This window comes from Equus quagga, chromosome 3 (assembly GCF_021613505.1).
Source record: "Equus quagga isolate Etosha38 chromosome 3, UCLA_HA_Equagga_1.0, whole genome shotgun sequence".
NCBI classification, from domain to species: Eukaryota; Metazoa; Chordata; class Mammalia; order Perissodactyla; family Equidae; genus Equus; species Equus quagga.
This window is the reverse complement of record NC_060269.1, coordinates 96,519,526-96,541,676: the sequence shown is the minus strand read 5'-3', so window position 1 is coordinate 96,541,676 and position 22,151 is coordinate 96,519,526. Positions and strand designations below refer to the sequence as shown.

The following is a 22,151-nucleotide window of genomic DNA, read 5'->3' as shown; positions in this document are numbered from 1 at the left end:
TAGTGATAAAGGAAAAAAACTGCTATCAATGGAAGATCAATGAAATAATTATGGTATAGCCAAAAACTGACAGCCAAGATATATTAAGTGAAAAAAGGCAAGCTTCGAGCCAGCATAATTCTATTTTTATAAAAATTAGTATTGGCAAGTATAAGATTCCACAAAATTATAAAAGGCACCAAACTCTTGGTTATCTATAGAGGAGGAGGTTGAGAGAAATTTTTTCACTTTCTACGTCTGATTTTTACATATCTTCACATAATAAACGTCTCTTTCTTTTATAACAAAAAACAAAGGAACAAAAAGTAGAAAAGGGGATTTGACAGTTAAAACAGAGGCAAATTTTTCTAAGTTTCATACTTTTCATGTCCTTAAGAGTACTGACAGAACCGTTCTATCTTGAAAGTTAACCTCACCTTCATCAAGTTCTGGTTCAGAATCACCAAATACTTCATCTTCATAACGAAACATATCATTGTGAACATAAAACTTATTTGGAACAGATCCCTACAGAAAAACAACATTCAAATATTCCATAAATTCCCATAAATGTGGCATTACATAAAAGAGCAAACTATATAGCATACACAATTTCTATTTTAATATTACAGACATAAGACAACATAATTCTCCAAAGTTAAATATACTACGTAAATATAAAGTAAATTAAGAGATCACTCAAAGAATACTGGAAGGCAAGGGGCCGGCACAGTGGCACAGCAGTTAAGTGCGCACGTTCCGCTTCAGTGGCCCGGGGTCCACCAGTTTGGATCCCGGGTATGGATGTGGCACTGCTCATCAAGCCGTGCTGTGGCAGGCATCCCACATATAAAGCAGAGGAAGATGGGCATGGATGTTAGCTCAGGGCCAGTCTTCCTCAGCAAAAAGAGGAGAATTGGCAGCAGATGTTAGCTCAGGGCTGATCTACCTCAAAAAAAAAAAACAAAACAATGGAACTCAAGAAATGGCTACTCAATATAAGAGAACAAAGACCAAGTAACAAAAGGAAGTTTTCCATCTTGTTTAGTATGGAACCTATGAAATACAATATGCTCTTTCTATTATTTCTCTAATCTTAATCATCTATTTACACATTTGTACCAGTATCTGACTTTTACTTTTAAATAGCCAAAGTGCACACACAGACAAAGCTCAAATAAATTATATCAACAGGTCCAACACAAATTTCTCAAAAATAGCTATATGCATATCTAAACCTGTAAGAAGAAACTCTTTGGACACTTCAAGCAACTAATTAACAGCCAAATAAAATTATGTGAATGAAAAATTACTTGAAATGAAAACTTACTTCAGGAGCCAAAACAAAGGTTTGCATAAACTTCCTCTCTGGCTGTCCGCTGTTAGAAAGCAAACCCATGACCTGGACAACTACTCCATCACTCAAGGTTGCATGAGCATCCACATGACGAATTTTAGTATGACATTCACTGAAGTTCAGAGATAATACTTTGTGGTGTATATCCTTTATCAGGAAAAGAAGCGGGGGAAAACAAACTCTTGTGATAATGTAATTACCTATACAATACCACAGACCTTCACAGATTTCCTCACAACTCTAGAAAATTAACTACTTAATCTTTCTGCTCTATTTGAGTCCACTCCACCATGCTATGCATTATTGTCAGACAGATATTCCTAAACCACTATTTTCAACATGTCACTTCTCTATACAAGAAATCACAATGGCCTTCTCATACCCATGCAGTAATATCGCTTTGTAGAGCTTTCTCCCACTATTCTGTACTAAGTATTTAGTCACTCACACAACTGTGTTGACAACTACTTGACCTCACACCTAGTTTTACTTTACTGTGTGTTTGCTGATGCCATTTCTTCTACTTTCAATTTCCTCTTGTTTGGTAAGGCCAAATCCTGTAATTTAGAATAGAGCTGAGGTTCCACATCCTCTACAAATTCCTAACAAGCATATACTTCTGTGCATTCCTGTAACATAAGGTTTAGCCCACATTTGTATAAACTTAATACCAAGTCTCAACTGGTTCATGTATAAAATACATCAGGGATATAAAACATCCCACCTTCTTTGTATCCATCCCCATAATACTGTGTTTCATACAAAATGGACGTTTATAAGAACTCAAAGCACATTTGACAATTATTATGACATAAATTCTAGTTACAACTAATAATCACATTCAAGAAGAAATCCATGGACACAACAAGGCTTTTTTCAAATCTCTATCTTAATGCAAAAAGGAAGAAAAAACTAAAATGTGTATGAAATTGATACTTACATTTTGGCCATAAACAGCCTCCTGGGGCTTTCCACTAGCATCTACTCCACCATGAACGTAGGAAGAATTCCTGCCATAAAACCTGTAAAAACCATTGATAATGATTAACATTCAACTGTCAAGAGAAGTCTAAGAGGCAGCAGAATTCTGATGTCAAATGGACCCAGTTTCCAGGTCCAGCTCTGTCACTCGTTAGTTGCATAATCTTAACCAAGTTACTTACGGTCTTTAAATTCAATTTCCTTGGTTATAAAACAGAACAGTAACTACTCCACAGGGCTGTTGTAAGGGTTAAATGAGTAATGACACACAATCCTTAGTGTGCCTAGGACACTAAATGTACACTCAAATCATTAGCTATTCTCATCTAATTCTTATCACATCTATATTTTTAAGTGGAAGAATAAGATGTTGTTCAAAATACATTCTAAATACTGATGCCATAGTAATTGACCCATTTTTTCCCCTTCAGATACAGAAACGCAGTTATCTAGATTTGTTTGAGACTCAAGATGCTGTTTAACATTCTATTCAGAGTTCCAAACGATTACTAATTCCAAAGGCACAGATTAAAACAGTTTAGTTAGATTTTAAATAACTGAAACAATTCAGAGACAAGTAAAAAAATCTACAGTATTTCAGCATCTAATTTCCTATTAATTTTTACACTGCTCTTAAATACATGATAAATTACTGTTTCTCTGGCATTACCTAAAGCAATTAGAATTAATCTTTCCAAGTTAAGGTTATCAAACATGCAAAGTTAGTTTCTTCATAAAGAGAACTCAGCTCTATCGTAATAAAACATGTGTGACTTGCTCTATCCTCTATGCCAAGCAATGTTCTCACTGCATTATATATATGGATTCGTTCAACCCTCTCAACAACCTCATAACATAAAGCACTGTTATCTGAACGAGGAAATTGAGGTTCAGAGGAGGGTAAACTAACTCCCTTAAGGTCACCCTACCCATCAAGTGGGGTAGCTAAGACATGAACCCAGACAGTTTGGCTCCAAACTCCATGCGTTTTGTGTGTGTGTGTGAGGACAATTGGCCCTAAGCTAACATCTATACCAATTTTCCTCTATTTTATGTAGGATGCTGCCACAGCGTGGCTTGACGAGTGGTGCTAGGTCCATGCCTGGATGGGAAACCAGAAAACCCCAGGGTGCCAAAGTGGAGTGCATGAACTCAACCACTACACCACCGGGCCAGCCCCCAGAGTCCATGCTTTTAACCACTACTCATATTTTTAAGTTTACACTACTTTACCACTTTCTCTCATGTGCTACTGGTAAGCATGTAAAGTGCTATCATTTTTCTGGAGGACAATCTGGCTGTAAGTATGTGTGAGAAAAACCACTAATGATTGTACCTTTGAATTAACAATTCTACTTCTAGGAACTTACCCTAAGAAAATAACTAGAAAGCTACACAAAAATGCATGTGTGAGGATATTCATTACAGCGTTAACAAGTGAAAAACTACAAACTAAATTTCCATTAATAGGGAAATTGGTTACATAAGTATAAAATAGAAGTTGGCTGTATTATTTGAAATGATGGTGGAAAGGCTTACTGTTTTAATTTTACTTTTTTTGGTCATTACAAAAAAAATTTCCTTGTTAAAAAAAAACGCTAAAAATGTTAGCATACACATTGTGAAAAGATGAAATTTCAGGACCGGCCTGGTGGTGTAGGAGTTAAGTTTGCACACACTGCTTCAGCGGCTGGGAGTTCACAGGTTCGGATCCCAGGCAGGGACCTAACACAACACAGCTCATCAAGCCACACTGTGGCAGCGCCCCACATAAAACAGGAGAAGATTGGCACAGATGTTAGCTCAGGGCCAATCCTCCTTACAAAAAAAAGAAAAAAGGGATTAAATTTCACATAATGCCCTATTAATTAGATTCTCCCCTGCAAACTCTCTCACATAACACTGTCAACAAGAATGTCTTTATTCTTATAATTAGAAAAGTGTACAGGTATTCATTTTGTTTTGTTTTGCTTTCATGGTTGGGAGGTATTAGCTATATATATTTAAAAAAAGCCTCCTTGGGGCTGGCCTGGTGGCACAGCAGTTAAGTTTGCACGTTCTGCTTCAGTGGCCCAGGTTCGCTGGTTCGGATCCTGGGTGCAGACCTACCCACTGCTTGTCAAGCCATGCTGTGGTAGGGGTCCCACATATAAAGCAGAGGAAGATGGGCACCGATGGTAGCTCAGGGCCAGTCTTCCTCAGCAAAAAGAGGAGGATTGGCAGCAGATGTTAGCTCAGGGTTAATCTTCCTCAAAACAAACAAACAAACTCCTCCTAGAGTGACACAGAGAATATTACACACATGTTTAACAATGTAGGGCATATTACAAAACATAACTTTAGAATGCCCAGCATGCTTATAAAGAGTACCTATATATAAAAGAATGTACGTCTTTTTAAGAGCCTTTCTCACATTAAGTGGCAATAAATTTATCCTTAACTCAATTGGCTAGGGTGTTCAACAACACATACTTACAAAGCCTAATCCTTACAGAAGTCTCACTCACCTTCCACTTGCTAAAATACACCAGGAATAACAAAAATTATAAATACTATTCAAAACATAAATCAACTTCCTTTCAATCTCTAGAAAAAATAGGATTACAGATGTCCAACTCTTGCCAAAATAGTAAATAAGGCTACTGTTGCTGTTTTACCAAGGACTATTATTTTGTATATCAATCAGAGGAAATTCCACAAGTCTAATCACTTAACTGATTCATTTTCCTAACATTGCTATAGAGAACTTAGGAAGATGACTTAAGCCTGTGATTTCAAATTGCAGACTGAAAACCCATAAAACCAAGGTTTTTGTTTTTTAATGAAATATAGAATACGAGAGTACGTAACTGTATTACGTGTGTGTATAGACGTGAATGTGTTATATAATGGGATACTGTCAGGACATGAGATAAGAAAGACAAAATATATGTACTCATATTACAGAAAAGAAACTGAATAAAAATACTAAATAATCCACTTAAAATTTACCTGTGTAAATATTCCGGAGCTTTATTCAGCAAAGTATAATATTGCCTCACAAACTCCCGCCCTACAAGCAGCGGACTGGGCTTCTCCATAACCATTTCTTTGCTGCACAATGTCAAATGCTAAGGGAGCAAACACAAGAATAATAGCTATTAAAAAGTCATTTTTGTGTCATCTTCCATGAAGTAAATTTTCTTAGCCATACAAATGGGAATAAAGAAAATTAACACCATTTATTAAACAGTAGTTTGCAACAGCAAAATAATCAATTCCCAACAACTACTGGTGATCTCTAACATTTGCACCCCCCCCCCCACCGTCTCTTATTTCTTGACCTCCCTGTCCCTCAATACGGAGGGAAGTAGCACAGTTCTCTTTCTTATTCCCCAGAGTCCAGAGCTGCCTCGGACTCCACTCCAAACACCATAACCAAGTCTTTCCATTCACAGTACCTTTTTCCTTTAAGGACCATTATCTCCTCTGTTCTTGGATTCCAATGATTTTTAAGAACCAGGCAGAGGGCACAAATCAGGACTTGGGGATTACACTTATCACAGGGAAAAGGTAGGTGGTCTTTGCATTCTCTCTCCTTCTAGGGATTAATTTTACTATTTTCGAAATGACAATGATTACCATTAAAAATCACCAATAACTTCAGTACTCAGAAATAATAGTCTTTTATACTTGGTGTACGTCTTTCCAATCTTTCTATTAATGAAACATCTAACTACATTCCAGATACTGTTTATAGTAAACGGGATAACCTGTTGAAAAAGATAAGACTCTAGCCCTCAGGGATTTTATAATCTGTCATGGAATATAAACAAACAGGGAGCAGAATGGGTTAGAGGTGCTATGGATAAAGTACCTCTGAACGGAAATCTCAAAGGTAAGGCCAAGAAAAACAAGTACAAAATTAAAATGGACACACAACCTCTCACCATTTACAGTACATGATTTACAGGTTTACAGCCTTTAGAACAGTCAAAATTATAACATTAGAAATTGGAGAAAGGGGAGGGAAAAAAAGAAAATTTGAATATTACTTGTTTATATCTAAGTGTGCATCTACTGGGCAAATCAGGAAGCAGTTTAAATTCCTGTGTAACAAATTTCAGTGTAGGTTTCCTTTAAACAAAAAATTTTATAGGCAAAGACAGCCCAACCTAACCACTACAACTGTCATACTGTTTTTAACAAAAATCAGGTACCAACCATAGTGGAGCCTACAGATAAGCCTATAGCTTTATACAATTCTAGTGACTCCAATTCAACTTTTACATAATGCTCTATTCGGTTTCCTGTATTTCCTTTTGCAGCTGTCCTGAAACTCTCAGTCTACAACGTCCCCCCAAAAGATGTTTAAATTTTTATATAATGCCTCACTTGCTTTCAAGAATAGTTAATCACTGCTTCTACTGGCAGGGTCTGGGGAAGGGGCAGTGGCAAGAAGCAGCCCGTGAAGAACCCAAGCAGGCCAAGGAGATGGAAGAGGAAGACGAGGCTTCCACACAGAAACAGAGAGGAGCAGAAGCCGGAGGAGCTAAAAGTGAAGGCCACGGGGAAGGGTCCTCTGGCCACAGGTGGAATTAAAAAATATGGCAGAAAGTAAGCTGTCCCTTGTGCCTGAGGCAATGGTGACCCTTACTTCCATTCCTGTTTAAACATCTGGATTCTCTGCCATAACTAATCTGTTGCCACTTATAGCTAGAAGGAAGTGTTGTCTTGCAGCTTGTTGTATATTTAAGAATAAATTTTGTAAAATAAGGAAAAATTCGTATCGTGGCTTATGTGTTCAATTCTTTTCACTCAGCTATTTCTTCTTAGCTGTGAGATCACAACAAACCCAGCCTAGAATCCTGACAACCTGCTCTTCAGTCTTCGTTCTACCTTGAATTATGTACCACCTACAATTAAACCAACTCAATAAAAAAAAGTTAACTTACAAAGCAGAATCAGATACTGTCATTTCAGGTACCATTAGTTTCCCCTAAATCAAAAAACTTCCAACAACAAGGATCGAACACACTCTAATGCATAAAAGGACTCATTTGCTACATTCAAAGTAATAAACTTAAGCAACACAGTATTATTATCTTGAAAGATGGGGAAGGGTGAAGAACAGCAGACTTTTCTACTAAAATATTATAAAATAACTAAAATGTGGAAATTATACACACTTTAATACTGTAACAACTGTTGTTAAAGTAATACTAAGACATGGGATGATACTAACTTACACTCTGAATAAAACAATTGTGTACAAAATAGTTTTGTTCAAAGAGTTAATGACATAAATGCTATTAGGATTGTTTCTGGGTTTCGGGATTCTCGTTTTTTCTTATTTCTCTTCCATATTTCCAGATTTTCTACGGTGACACATTTTATTCATACCAAATCTCCCATCTTGTTTACAAAATACACATTCACCTACCATTTTTGTCACTTACATATAACTAAAGTAAAAAAAGGTAACAAATATACTCTCAATACAAAGAAAAGTCAAAATACACTAAAGAGTTATTCCAACAAAGTTCAAGAGAGGCTTCAAATTGCCCAGTGCCTATACAAGTCACTGAAGTATTATGGCTATGATATCACCAATGTAGACAGAGAGCCAGGCAAGGGAGACAGGCAGTGGAGGTAACTTTTACTCGACTATTGTTCAATAAATTATTATTTATTCAAAGGAGGTAACGCGAAAAGTGAACTTCAAATGGTGAATGAGATAAAGCAATGTTAATATAAAAAGCCTAAACAAGTAGCTATACGTAAGAGGCTATGCAGAGTTCACCTTTTTAAGGTACAGGGAGGCTCCCACAGGAAATGCTAAAACCAAATGATGTTACTCAGAGGATGGTGTTTCAATTAAATTATACTGACAAATATAATCACAGATCAATTACTTTTTTACCATAACTCTGATTTAAAGTGACACAGAATTCAGAGGGCTAAAACGTAACTGATGGATGGAAATCAACCATATCAACTAGAAAGTACAGTCATGCACCATGTTAACGACATTTTAGCCAACTACAGAGGTCCCATGAGATTAGTACCACATAGCCTAGGTGTGTAGTAGGTTACACCATCTAGGTGTGTGTAAGCACACTCTACAATGTTTGCACAACGAAATCACCTAACATGTGTGACTGTAAAGGTATTAGAGGGGGGAAAGAAGCAACCTCACTGCTATCTATTTTCTTAATGCCAGGCTAATTTGTGTGTTCTACACAAACAACTGCCATCCTGCCCATCTTCTCTGCTAGAGTAGAAAAATTAAGAGTTCAATAAATAAGGAATGCATCAAAGTAGCATTAGGAATAAATTATAGATGAACCACCAAAAAAGGCAGTTTGGGTAGTTGTGGAAAATAAGACTTGGAAAAATGAGTAATATAAAATTTGCATTTATAATTCACACACAGTCAGTGTATATAAGAAGGTTGAAAGAACAAAAGAGCCAAATTACACACTCAGAATAAATGTGATTACAAGAAGAATTGTGCCATTTTATTATTCACAGCAAAGCACTCAACTCACAGGTAAGCAATTCCTGAGATTCGGGTCCTTTCATTTCTTTAACAAAATTTATCAAAACAAAAAAAACCCTTAGAACACGGGAATGAGAAAAAAGATTTTAACTAAGACCATGAAAAACTCATGACCTTTTTATCTTGATTTTCTGATTTTCAAATTGAGAAGAGATCTCTGGTCAAGCCTACAAGACTATATACAGCTCAACAAAGACAGCCAAGATTAAAGGATACTTATAAACAAAAAGAATCTTCAAAAGCTTGTTAGCCTCTAGCTCCTTCCAAGAAAAAAGCAATTATCATCTCACATTTTTTAGAGAAAAGTGAAATTCTATGTGTTAAACCCCACTTTCCCCCATTAATACTGGAAAATGTGGAGACTGATCCCATATTGGGATGAACAATGTAAAATTTATTCTTTTCCTTGTCAATTAAAAACAATATCAATCCATTTATTCATCCAGATACCAAGATGATTACACCTGGCTTCCCTCACTATTTACAGAGCCCCAACTACTTCAGAGATCATTCTACTCTCCAACTCTGTCCACCTCGCTAAAAATCCCTGTGTATGTTCATCAATATACCTTTTCTTTTTCTTTTTTTAATTCAATTTAAATTAATTTCTTTTTAATTTAATTTTTTTCTTTTTACTTATTTGGGCTTTTTTGGGAGGAAGATTAGCCCTGAGCTAACATTCCATGCTCATCTTCCTCTACTTTATACGTGGGATGCCTGCCACAGCATGGTTTGACAAGTGCTGTGTAGGTCTGCCCCTGGGATCTGAACTGGTGAACCCCAGGCTGCCGAAGTGAAACATGTAAACTTAACCACTGCGCCACCAGGACGGTCCCCGACTTTTACTTTTTTTTTTTTAAAGACTGGCACTTGAGCTAACTTCTGTTGCCAATCTTCTGTTTCTTTTTCTGCTTCTTCTCCCCAAAGCCCCCCAGTACAGAGTTATATATTCTAGTTGTAGGTCGTCCTTCTAGTTGCACTATGTGGGACGTCGCCTCAGCATGGCTTGTTTAGCAGTGCCATGTCTGCCAAAGCAGAGCACGAACTTAACCACTCGGCCACGGGGCAGGCCCCATCAATATCTTTTTATTCATTCCTATTTCTTAAAATGTTTCCTCTTCACTTGCCTAGATGAATTCCTGAAGCAAATCTACTCCAGCTCTCACGGGAAACTGCTCTACATAAACTGTCACCATTTTTCTGAATCTCTTAATACCCATTGAGAGGGCAGTGGAAGAGAGGAAGTAAGTAACACATATACACAAAAAAGATAGAAAAGAAAGTCCCACTGGGCTTCATATCCTACAATTTGCTCACATTTCCTCAATTTCATAGTAACTATTTTTTAAGAAAACTGTTATCAACCAAAGTTATCACCCACTTTTCCTTCCTTCACCAAAACTTTAGCTTTTAGTTACGTACTTAAATTTTTTGTTTACTTTTTAGTTAGAAGTTCCGTGAATCACTAGTATTAATGGGGCTTCCGCCGAAGCAAAGAATCTCAGGCAACATTAATATAAGTTTAATGTCTAAAATAAGCTGACAGTTCTGTTCTACTTTGCACAAGTTAAATACTAGTTGGAACAGTGAATGGAAATTACAGGAAGGTAGATTTAGATTCAATATCATGCAAGAATAGCTAGAATAGAGCTACATCACGAATGGCCACTCATTGCAGGTATTTATTCCAGAGAGTAACTGAATTATTTAGCAGAAATACAGTAAAATAGTCGTATGTTCAAAGTTAGACTAAGGTTGCTCCAAGGCTACGATTCTAGAAGTCTATGAACAAGTACTAGGACTTTTGACTCCTACTCCAATACAGTCATGTGTCGTCACTTAATGATGGGGACATGTTCTGAGAAATGCATTGTTAGGCAGAACATCACGGAGTGTACTTACATAAACTTAGATGGTATAGCCTACTGCATATCTAGGCTATATGGTACTAATCCTATAGGACCATAATCATCCATGAGGCCCACTGTTGACCAAAACATCATTATACAGCCAGAGCATGACTGTACTCATTCCAAACCTTCCTATCTGTAATGCTAACAACCGTACACATTTACTTGGACTCAACTAAAATCTGTCCCCCTGAAAATCTTTCCTGATTCCTTAATAGAATATAATTATCTTTCCTCTGAATTCTCTAAGTACTTTGGGCATTTTATTAATCATATTCTGCCTTAAATTACTAATTGTGCATTTGTCTTAATTTTCCTCTTCTCTACTCCTCTCTCAAATATAATGAGTTCTCCCTTAAACGTAATTCTCTGGAAAGTCACAATTCTAAAAAATCCAATGACTTCTCAGTCTTCTACCTGTCCACACTATCACTGTTGACCTCCTCCTCCCAATGCTTCTAGATTTCTACAACTAAACAACTTTCCTTCTCACCAAAATGCAGAAGTCCTCAAGGTCTTGTCTTCTAATCTGGCAGTTTCAGATAGTCTAATGGCTTCGGCTCTCTTATCTGCCTAAATTTGTATATAGTCTCTACTGTGCGTGTGCATGAACTCAAACTTTACACTTTTAACCTCTTGCTGAATAAACACAAATCATCTCATAGGTAACCCAATATACCCATCACCCCCATACAGAGAAAATAGTTTCCTTATTTCTGTTAATGGTGCTACCATCGATCTTTGCTTGAAAGCTCAGCTCTAAGTGACTTTCCTTCTTTAAGCTTCAAACTGAAATCCTGACAACTCAAAAAGTCTCTTGGAATTTGTCCCATCCTTTCCACTCCCATTTAATTCAGGTCCTTTAATTCTTCCTCAAAAGTCTTGCAAGGTTATGTATCATACCTATGTAGGATACAATAGAATCCAAACACCTGCTTTCCATTTGAAGTATAATGCCCTCCACAGAAAGCCAGACTTAACACTGGAGGTCCTAAGCAACCTTTCAAATGTTTATCTCCCATTACATTTCTCACCTCTGTAGCAAATTCTATGCTCTAAGAATACTATACCACTCACCATCATTCCCTGAACCTGTAATTTTCATTCTCTATTCCTCTCTTACTTCATTCAACAGTTGGATGAATGGGTGGGACAACACAAATTCATTCAAAATTTACTGAAATGCCTACTATATATGTGCCAGAAACTATGCAAGAAAAAACAATGGTGAATATCATAGACTCAATCTGCTGCTCCAAATAAATCTAAAGTCCAGTGAGAGATGGACTCCTTAAACACAATTATCTTATGTGAGAAATGCTACAGCCCTACCACAAAGAACGTATCTCTTGAACCAGGAGCAGAAATCTGATGTGTAGAAAATGAGGAAGTGAATATTCCAAGCCAGAGCTAAAAAGAGAAAAATTTGGGGGGATGACTGCCTCCTCAAAACCTGACACCATTAAATCTTTCCCCTCACCACTCTTCAAAAACCTACTCAAGATCTTATTCCAATTCTACCCGGTTTTCCTAGCTAGGTCTCCCAGGCAGAATTAACCATTTCTTCTTCTTACTATTGCGTTATCTCTTCTTTAGCTCTATTAATGCACTTAGTCCTGGCAATATACTTACATATGCATAGGCACCTCTCCCTCCTGTTTGCAAGACTCCTCTGTGCTAATACTGAGCATTCACCTGGCAGTGTTATGCATCCAGGAGATGCTCAAGAGACATTCTTCACAGCATCTACCATTACTTTGCACATAACAGGATTAAAAAAAAAATTGAATGAATCTGTGATACTAAAGACCTCCTAAGGGGCTGGCCCCGTGGCCGAGTGGTTAAGTTCGCGCGCTCCACTGCAGGCGGCCCAATGTTTTGTTGGTTTGAATCCTGGGCGCGGACATGGCACTGCTCATCAAACCACACTGAGGCGGCATCCCCCATGCCACAACTAGAAGGATCCACAACGAAGAATATACAACTATGTACTGGTGGGTGGGCTTTGGGGAGAAAAAGGAAAAAATAAAATCTTTAAAAAATAAAGACCTCCTAAAAAAAGAGAAGCAACCTATTAAAATACAAAGATACTTCAAAAGTTAATGAATAAAACTGCTATGCGGCAATACTAATCAAAAGATTAAGCAATTAAATCATCTACTATGCAATTTCAAAATATTTTAAAAGTCAATCTTCTACACAGCTTTGCTTATTTATATGTAAACGAACATATGGGTACACATCCATTTACACGAACACACACTATTCCTGTAATATAAAGAGACTTTTGAGATTAACTAAAGGTCGAAACAAACCAAGTACAGCAGTTTTAGCAAATAATTTTAAGAACTTTTAGAGATGAATTTCCAAAATCTAGCATTATAATAGACCCACATAGGGGGCCGGCCCAGTGGCACAGCAGTTAAGTTCATACGTTTTGATTCGGTGGCCTGGGGTTCACCAGTTTGGATCCCGGGTGTGGACACGGCACGGCTTCACACAGCCATGCTGTAGTAGGCATCTCACATATAAAGTAGAGGAAGATGGGCACGGACGTTAGCTCAGGGCAAGTCTTCCTCAGCAAAAAGGAGGAGTGGCAGCAGACATTAGTTCAGGGCTAATCTTCCTCAAAAAAACAAACAAAAAAACCCCAATAGACCCACATAACATAGTCAACTTATTTTCAAAGGTACTACAGTAATTTTGTTTTTTTAACAAAATGATTTTGGAATAACTTGACATCCATACGTTAAAAGCAAAAAGAAAGTGGACTCATACTTTGCACCACGTACAGAAATTTCCTTGAAATGGACCACAGGCCTAACAGTAAAACCTAAAACTGTAGGCTTCTAGAAGAAACACAGGAGAAAATCTTGGTAACCTTAGGTTAAATAAAGATTTTAGGGGGCCAGCCCGGTGGCGCAGGGGTTAAGTTCCTACGTTCCGCTTTGGCGGCCCAGGGTTCGCCAGTCTGGTTCGGATCCCAGGTGCGGACCTATGCACTGCTGCTTGTTAAGCCATGCTGTGGCAGGCGTCCAGCATATAAAGTAGAAGATGGGCACGGATGTTAGCTCAGGGCCAGTCTTCCTCAAAATAAATAAATAAATAGATTTTAGATAAGACACAAAAAGAATAAAAGAAAAAGGTGACAAACTGGACTTTCATCAAAATGTAAAACTTCTGCTCATTTAAAGGTATCACTAAGAAAAAGAAAGCACAAGCCACAGTATTGAAGAAAATATTTGTAGAATACATATCTGATAAAGGACATATCCAGAAAATACAGATCTCTCAAAACTTAATAAGAAAACAAGAAATCCAATTTAAAAATGGACAAAAGATGAGAATATACACTCCACACCAAGACATACAGATGACAAACATGAAAAGATGCCCAGCATCACTAATCATAAGAAAAATGCAAATTAAAACCACAATGACACATCACTAAACACCTACAATAATGGCTAATGTTAAAAATCTAAAAATACTATCTGCTACCAAGGGTGGTAAAAATAGGAACAACAAAATGATATAGCCACTTTGGAAAACAGTATGGCAGTTTAAAATTAAAATTAAACATGCATGTCCCATACTACCCAGCAATCACACGCCTACATAACTGCCCAAGAGAAATGAAGCATATGTCCACATAAAGACCCGTATATTGTTTACAGCAGCTTTATTAATAAAAGTACAAAAACTGCAAACAACAAAATGACCATTAGCCAGGTGAATGAACAAACAAACTCTGGTAAATGAGCAGTAAAAAGAACTGACTGATAAATGGAACAGCATGGATGAGCTTCAAATGCAGTATTCAAAGCTAAAGTCAACACTATGTGATTGCATTGCTATGACACTGTACAATGCAAAATTATAGGGCTAAATCAGACCAAGGGCTTGAGGTAGAAGAGAAACAACTATAAAGGAATTGGAAGGAACTTCGGGGATGATGGAAATACCTTATATCTTGAACGTAGTAGCAGTTTCATGACTACAGTTATATGTCTGTCCAAAGTCACAGAACTGTGCACATGAAGAGTGGTTTTTACTGTTTGTAAATTATTTCTCAATTTTTAAAATCTACCAATACAATTATGCTCCATTATGTCAGTCACCTCATAAACATTATGGAGAAGCTACCACATACCAAGCATTTATAAGGGAAACACAGCACCCTGAAATCAAAAATATTCAACAGTTCAAAAAAGGGGCAATTTGGATCCGGCTCCGTGGCAGAGTGGTTAAAGCTCCACGTGCTCCACTTCAGTGGCTCAGGTTTGTGAGTTCGAATCTCAGGCACAGGCTTACTCCACTCACCACCCATGCTGTGGCAGTGTCCCACATACAAAAAAACAGAGGAGGATCAGCACAGATGTTAGCTCAGAGCTAAAGTTCCTCAGAAAAGAAAAGAAAAAAAAATTCAAAGTTGCCATCTTTCACCTAAATTAATAAAAATGAAAATGATAATATCCTGTGTTGTTAAGGGCATGGAAAAACAGGTTCCTTCACACACAGGGTTGGAAATATAACTTGTTATAACCTTTTGGAGATGTAATTTTGCAGTTTTAATCAAACTAATTAAATGAACACATAACCAGTAATCCCACTTCAAAGATACATTACAGGTGCCAGCCGGTGGCCGAGTGGTTAAGTTCTTGCACTCCACTTCGGCGGCCCAGGGTTTCCCCGGTTCGGATCCTGGGCAGAGACATGGCACCGCTCACCAAGCCATGCTGAGGCGGCATTCCACATGCCACAATAGAGGAACCCACAACTAAAAATATACAACTAAGTAGTGGGGGGATTTGGGGAGAAAAAGCAGGGAAGAAGAAAAAAAAGAATGGCAACAGCTGTTAGCTCAGGTGCCAATCTTTAAAAAATAAAAATAAAAAAGATACATTGCAGAGAAATAAATGTATGCACAACTGCACAAAGATGTATGTCCAAAGTTGTCCATTGCCAGAAAAGAAAAAAAAAAATCAGTCTAAACATGTCCATCAAGGGGGAAATGGCTTAATAAATTTGCCACAGCTATAAAATACAGCACTATGTACTCATTAAAAATAGGAAAAAAACAGGGGCTGGCTCAGTGGAGTATCGGTTAAGTTTGTGCCCTCTCCTTCAGCGGCCCAGGGTTCACATGTTCGGATCCTGGGCACAGACCTAGCACCACTACTCAAGCCATGCTGTGGTGGCATCCCACGTAAAATAGAGGAAAGACTGGCACAGATGTTAGCTCAAAGCCAATTTTCCTCACCAAAAAAGAAAAAAAAGAGGGGGAACAACAGGCAAGTTACAAATGTAGACAAGAAATACTGCCTGCAAAAGTAATAACCAAACTGTAGAATAATACTACCAGTCCTATTACTTAAAACAGGCATGACAGAAAAAGAAATATAGGTGTTATGGGTCCAGGGAAGAAAAAAAGAAGGAAAGCTATATACCAACTTTTAATACCACTGGTAAGATACTTACAATATTGTCTGAGTATTGCAAAGAGCATATATTAAACTTCGTAATTTTTAAATTTTCATTTAGTTTCTGATAACAGATTCATGATACTGGTTAGGAAACATGGATCTAGAATAAAGGTTGCAAGTGAAAACGCATTTAGCACTACTAGTAAAACAAAAAACTAATTTCTGACACGCCTACATTAGTGACAATTTATGGTTAAAGTCTGAGTGTGCTTAAATATTATCAACTAATTGAAGAGAGGACTGAGAAGGCTGAGATGAGGGAAATAAACTAGTAAAGATCCCATGCTGGAATATTAAATGAGCGGCTACAGAGAAAGAGTAATAATGAAAAATTTACTGCCTAGAACCTAAGGTGTACTCTCCAACTTTAATGTTTCCAAAAGGTAATTTAAAAACATTTGATACGCTTACTTGATATAGTACTATTTTTTCTGAAAACCTGATATCAATGATCTTAAAAACAAAAATACAATAAACTGAACCCCAACTGTGAAACATGTGTTCATATGCAGTCATTAAAATATTGTCAAAGACTATATAAAACCATAGGAAAAAACACAGAAAAACATAATATAAAATTTGCAACTAAGGTATGACTTCAATAATGTGAAAGCAATGTAAAAAAACTGGGTAAAAAAAATGAAGCTAATATTTTATATCTACTGTAGCAAAATATTTACCAGAGGAGATTACAATAGAAAAGACACAGTAATACAAGGAAGATGATTTTGTATTCCATCAATTCTCTTTAATCTCAGAGATCGCCGAAATGGCATCTCCATTCTTATTAAAGGAACTTCTCCATTATCCATACAGTGATAAAATGGCTAGACCTACATATCATAAAAGTGAATTAAAACTGATAACTTCAAACACCTGGCTACAACCACCACCACCACCACTACATATAAGCATCAAAGTGCACAATCAAAAATTCACTCTAGGGGAGGAGCCTGGAATGTCCAGATCACCATCTATAACAAGTGATAAGAACAGTGGTGTCTTTGCTTAAGTAGTTCTGGGGGAAAAAAATTTCACTCATCGCAAATCACTGACATGAAATTTCATGTCACACTTTGGTGGCTATTTCAATGCTGGAGAAAATGACCTAAATGAAAAGAGCTGAGAAATCAAGACACTATGTCATCTTACAAAAAAAAAAAAAAAGGTCAGGAAAGCAAAAGAAAACGACATTTAGAAAAAAATCTACAGAAATAATTTTTTGGCACTGTAAAGTTATATATACTATATCTTGCTTCTTATAAAAAGAATAAGATCTTTAGTAACAGGATGCAGTTCTCTTTACTAGAAAGAAACTATGTTACCAATTTGTCTATGCTTGTACACAGCTTATCTCTACTATAGGATATTTACTCCCTGTCCCCTCTACAGCCCCTTACTCAGAGGGGCTCACACTAGTCAGGCCCAGGGCTTTTCTCACTGAGCCACAGACTACACCCATTCTCAACAGGTACACTCATATTAAAACTTTCTGAAATTCTTTGTTAAAAATGACTTTACCAATCAAAACAGCAATGCATCTCTCTTTAGAGCAGCAACCTTCAATCTCTGATGTGGCAGACCAAAGTGTCACAAACAATATCTAAGAATCAGTGGTAGAAATAAACGATAAAACTTAGTTGTAGATCAAGCCTTTTCTTTCCTCAAAGCCCAAAGGTATGGAGGCAAGTTTTGAAGTTTAGCAACTATTAACAGTAACCAAACATTAAGAAATGGACATGCTGTCTCACAAAAATAAAACCATGTATTTATACTATGCTTTAAAGTTTAACAAGTAACCTACCCGTTCCTTTATCTCCTTGAAATAGATAGGCTATTAGCTTCATTTACAGAAAAGGAAACTGATGTTCAGGGAGCCTAAGGAAAGTTCAAGGTCCCTCAGTTATAGTTATGAGAGGGTTTGAAATCAGGTCTCCTGTCTCTAGTGATGTTTTCATTACACTTGGGTTAAGAACAAGTGCTTTGGAAGAACAGCCAGGGATACAAAAATATAAAAAACTTTTAAAGTCCAACTGTTAGCATATTTGATACTGTTGGGAGAAGCCAAAAGAAGAGAACAGTAATGTAATAGGAAATCCAAGACAGTCGTCCCAACATACCTACAATGGTATATCAAAATAGGGTAAAATCTCTAGAAATTAAAAGATAAAAATAAGCTGAGGCACAGCAATCAAGAAACTGATTCTATTGCTTCTGACGCCAGTCCAGAATTCTGGGAAAATAACCAATTTGTTCTATCAGCTCTTAAGAGTCTACCAGTGGAGATCAACTAAATTATGTTTGTCAATTAAACACCACTGAATTTAAGTTCAGAAACAACCCTTAAGTTTGTACCAACTAAAACTAGCCTTGAAAAAGGGTCATTCCCTACCTCCATACCCACTCAGCATAAAATGTGGGGGAAAAATCGTATTTAAAGCAACCTAGGAAAGAATTTTCAATCCTGATAATGGTTAATCAATAGCAGTAATTCTGCAGGATAAAGAAGCTGTTAAGAATCTAAAGACACTATTAGTACTCATAGATTTTCAGTAACTGATATCAAAATTTTCACATTTGACCTCGCATAAGGGAAATACGGATAATGCATATTTCTTGTTACCAACAGTGCCAATACCACTCAAAACTCAAGAGCTGTCTTTTGACAAGTTAACTGCTCAGCTGCTTAACTGAACACTCAATTCGACTATCAAATTATTGGACTTATTTTCTTCTTCCTTCTGTACTTCTGATCCCCAACCACCCCACAAGCATTCTGGGTCTCTCTACTCTCAATACTTGTTCATCAGTGACCAATATTTCAACCTCAAATATTCAACAGCTTGAGCCATAACAGTTCTTACATAGTAAGCAATCTATTTGAAGTCCTTATCCTCCCTACAATTCCTTGATAACCTTTCAGGATTAAATAGCCTCTGGAGATTAAACCATAACACAAGGATACACATGACTAATGCCAAAAATTTAAGAAAACTAGAAGGCAATTATCACCAAAGAAACAATACATACTTCAGTTCGAAGAAATTCAAAGTAATCCTACGGTCTAATTTTTAAGACCAGAAATTTTAGATATCAAAAGGACCACTGGATTCTAACAGGGCCAAATATTTACTGTGAAACTTTGTTCACATGCCTTAAGCTATATTAACTTCCAAATATGGAGCTGGACAAGGAGTTCCCATCTTCGTCCCCTCCAGCATACAGGGCGCCCAAACTGCAGTTAATGGTTCACAGATCCAGGTACAGGCAACGCTAACATTTGGAAGACTAGCACGAAGTGTGGGGCCCTAAATCTAAAAAAACAGTATTTTAACGCAAGTTAATATCACAACAATCATATGGGAGGAGTGGGAAACAACTAACAACTCTGCTATTATTCCAGCTTTGCTGCACGTGGGTGGTGGTAGTGGTGTTTTGTTTTAAAGAGAGCAAAGGCACCTCCCCCCCACCCCCCTCCCCAAATCTGTTAAGAAACTAGGTACACCTTGGGGGAAAACAATTGATCTATGCGGAAAATTGTTGATGCAAATCCATATTCGCCCCAAAGCAGCACAGGGCCATCTTAGGAAATCTGCTTTTAGAGAAGCAGGTAAAATTCGATCATATTCGACTAACAAAATCGACACCATTTAGGGAAGCCTATGTTCCTCCTCTTGACTATCCTTTCTGCCCCGCTACCCCCCACTCCCCACCCAACAAAGTAGAGGAAGAGGAAAAAACCCACTCCCCAAAACACTCAAACATCTTTTCTACTCCTGGGTCAATAAGGCAACGTCCGCACAAAAAGGACACGAAGACGGTGCACGTTATACATAACCCCGGTTTCTGAGCACGTTCGGGATAAACCCGAGGCGAGCAAGACCGCGGAGCCTAGCGGCGTCTACCTTCAAACCCGGATTGTGTTTCCGTGCACAGAAATGGTGCCCGGAGGCCGCTACTTTCGCATCTGCGTCGCTTCTGCCTCCGCCGCCACAGCCTCTTTTCCCCTCCCCCACGGGCGGGGCGGCGACAGCCTCTCCGCTCCCAGAGAACCGGGAATAAGAGCCGCAGATGAGTCGGATGAGGCTGGTGGGCTGCCCACCTAAAACGTCCCCTTCAGAAAGCCCATTCCCCACGCCCCATACTAAGCCTCCACGAGCGCACCTTTGGGAGCTGCCGCGTCCTCTTTCCCGGCTCGCCACCTCATCCCCAACAGACCCCTGCCCCACCTGTGCCCTCGTAGTCCTCAGTCCACCCAACGCGGGCCGGTCACTTCCCTTCCCACGCGGCCTCCCATACCTCACCTGAGAGGAAAGGCTCGGCTTCTCTCACGCACACACGGCAGCGCAGACAGCCGGCAAGAACAATGTCTCTCTCTGCCGCAACACCTCTGACACCGGGGCTCACACGACGGTTGCCTCGAGCCGCGGGGCGCGAAGGGAATGTCCCCTTCCGACCACCACATCGACCTCCCTTCCCGGCCCCCGTACACACCTCCAACCAACAGCGGCGGCGGGTACGTCGCGCGGAGGTCAGCAGGAGAGTCGCCGAGGCCCGGCTGCCGCGGATCCTTCTCGCTCGCCGCCCCCCCCCTCTGCTGAACCTCAAGCCTCGGAAGCCGGAAAGCCGCTAGCTCGTTTCCCCTACAACCACCTCTTCCCGGGCGCCAAGCGCTGCGGCGAGCGACAAGGAACACAGACGTCCCGCCCCCTTTGCCGCCGCCCCCTCTTATTGTTTTACCCCTGCCGAAAGGCCTGGGGAACCCCCCAGCACGGCTTCGGCCAATCACGCATCTCCTTCGCGAATTGGACCCAACCTTCTGGCGTCCCTGTGCGGAGCACGCGCAGAACGCCGCCGCGCTCACGTATTCTCGCGCCCGGAAAGCCGGGGAACCGGAACCGGCCTAAAGCCGGGGCGAGAGTCCGCTGATTTTACGTCACAAGGAGGCTGCCTTCCTACTCCTCCGGCCGCCCTTCAAGATCGTGCCTGAACGGGAGCCTCTTCGCTGCGGCGCTGTCTTTGGCTCTGTCTTTGGAGACGGATATGTCTGGTTCCTTTGATTATGAATATTAACCAAGGGGGAGATTTAGTAATTTTCTCTCTGAACGAGGCGTCTGCAGGTTGCTGCTGCAGACAAGCATAAAATGCAGCCAGCGGTTTCAGCGGTTTGCACCCTAAACTCATCTATGTTGTTTATTAACCCATCCTAGGAAATGGAGGTTTTTAGCTCCACTGAGAAGGTTACATTCATCCTAACACCTCAAAATAATATATATTACGGGGCTTACTAAGGCCTAGGCCCTGGGATGTAGGAAAAATAGGCCGTGGCCAGCACAGAAGGGAAAAGAATCTATTTCATTGTGTGCCCGTTCTGTATTTAGGTATTGCTAAGTACATACTAAGCATTTAACATACTAAGGCAGCTGAGAGCTGAAATCCCAGGAGATACCAGGATTACAGCCCTGTCCTAGATCTAGGCCCAGGCTTGGCCCCGGGGCAGGGCTGGGAAAACACTAGACACTGCCTCTCCTGACCTTGATTCATGGAAAAAGCCAAATCGTACAGTCAAGGAAGCCACTTTGCACCTTAGTTCTCGCAATGTTTCTCAGAGAATATCAAAACAGCAGAGGAATTTTGGGAGAAAAGGCTGAGGAAATGGTGAAACAAACGAAAGGGAAATTAAGAAAACACATTTATTGAATGCCTATGTACCAAACATAGTATGGCATATATACATACACATTTCATCAGTTTTCTTCGTAATGCCATAAGAGCAATTTGAAGGTATTTTTCCTATGTGAAAGCTGAGGTTTGCGGAGGCAATGCCAAGGTTTCAACCTCCAAAATTTACATTGTTTTTACCTTAGGTTGCTTAGTCTTTTTTTTTTTTTTTTTTT

General features: G+C 38.9%; 1 protein-coding gene across 2 annotated transcripts in view; it reads right to left on the bottom strand.

Annotated features, from left to right (window-relative positions):
* G3BP2 (G3BP stress granule assembly factor 2) overlaps positions 1-20,967 on the bottom strand; it is a 33,458-nt gene extending 12,491 nt beyond the window's left edge. Inside the window, exons 1-5 of one of the 2 annotated variants that reach the window (XM_046657178.1) lie at positions 20,749-20,967; positions 5,309-5,427; positions 2,277-2,358; positions 1,310-1,483; positions 417-507 (exon numbers count right to left, since the gene is read on the bottom strand). In XM_046657178.1, the coding sequence (XP_046513134.1) occupies positions 417-507; positions 1,310-1,483; positions 2,277-2,358; positions 5,309-5,403 (442 nt within the window). In that variant the 5' untranslated portion in view covers positions 5,404-5,427; positions 20,749-20,967. The remainder of the gene's footprint in view (positions 1-416; positions 508-1,309; positions 1,484-2,276; positions 2,359-5,308; positions 5,428-20,748) is intronic. The other variant, XM_046657179.1, reaches the window with a different exon arrangement.
* Between the last annotated feature and the right edge of the window lie 1,184 nt (positions 20,968-22,151).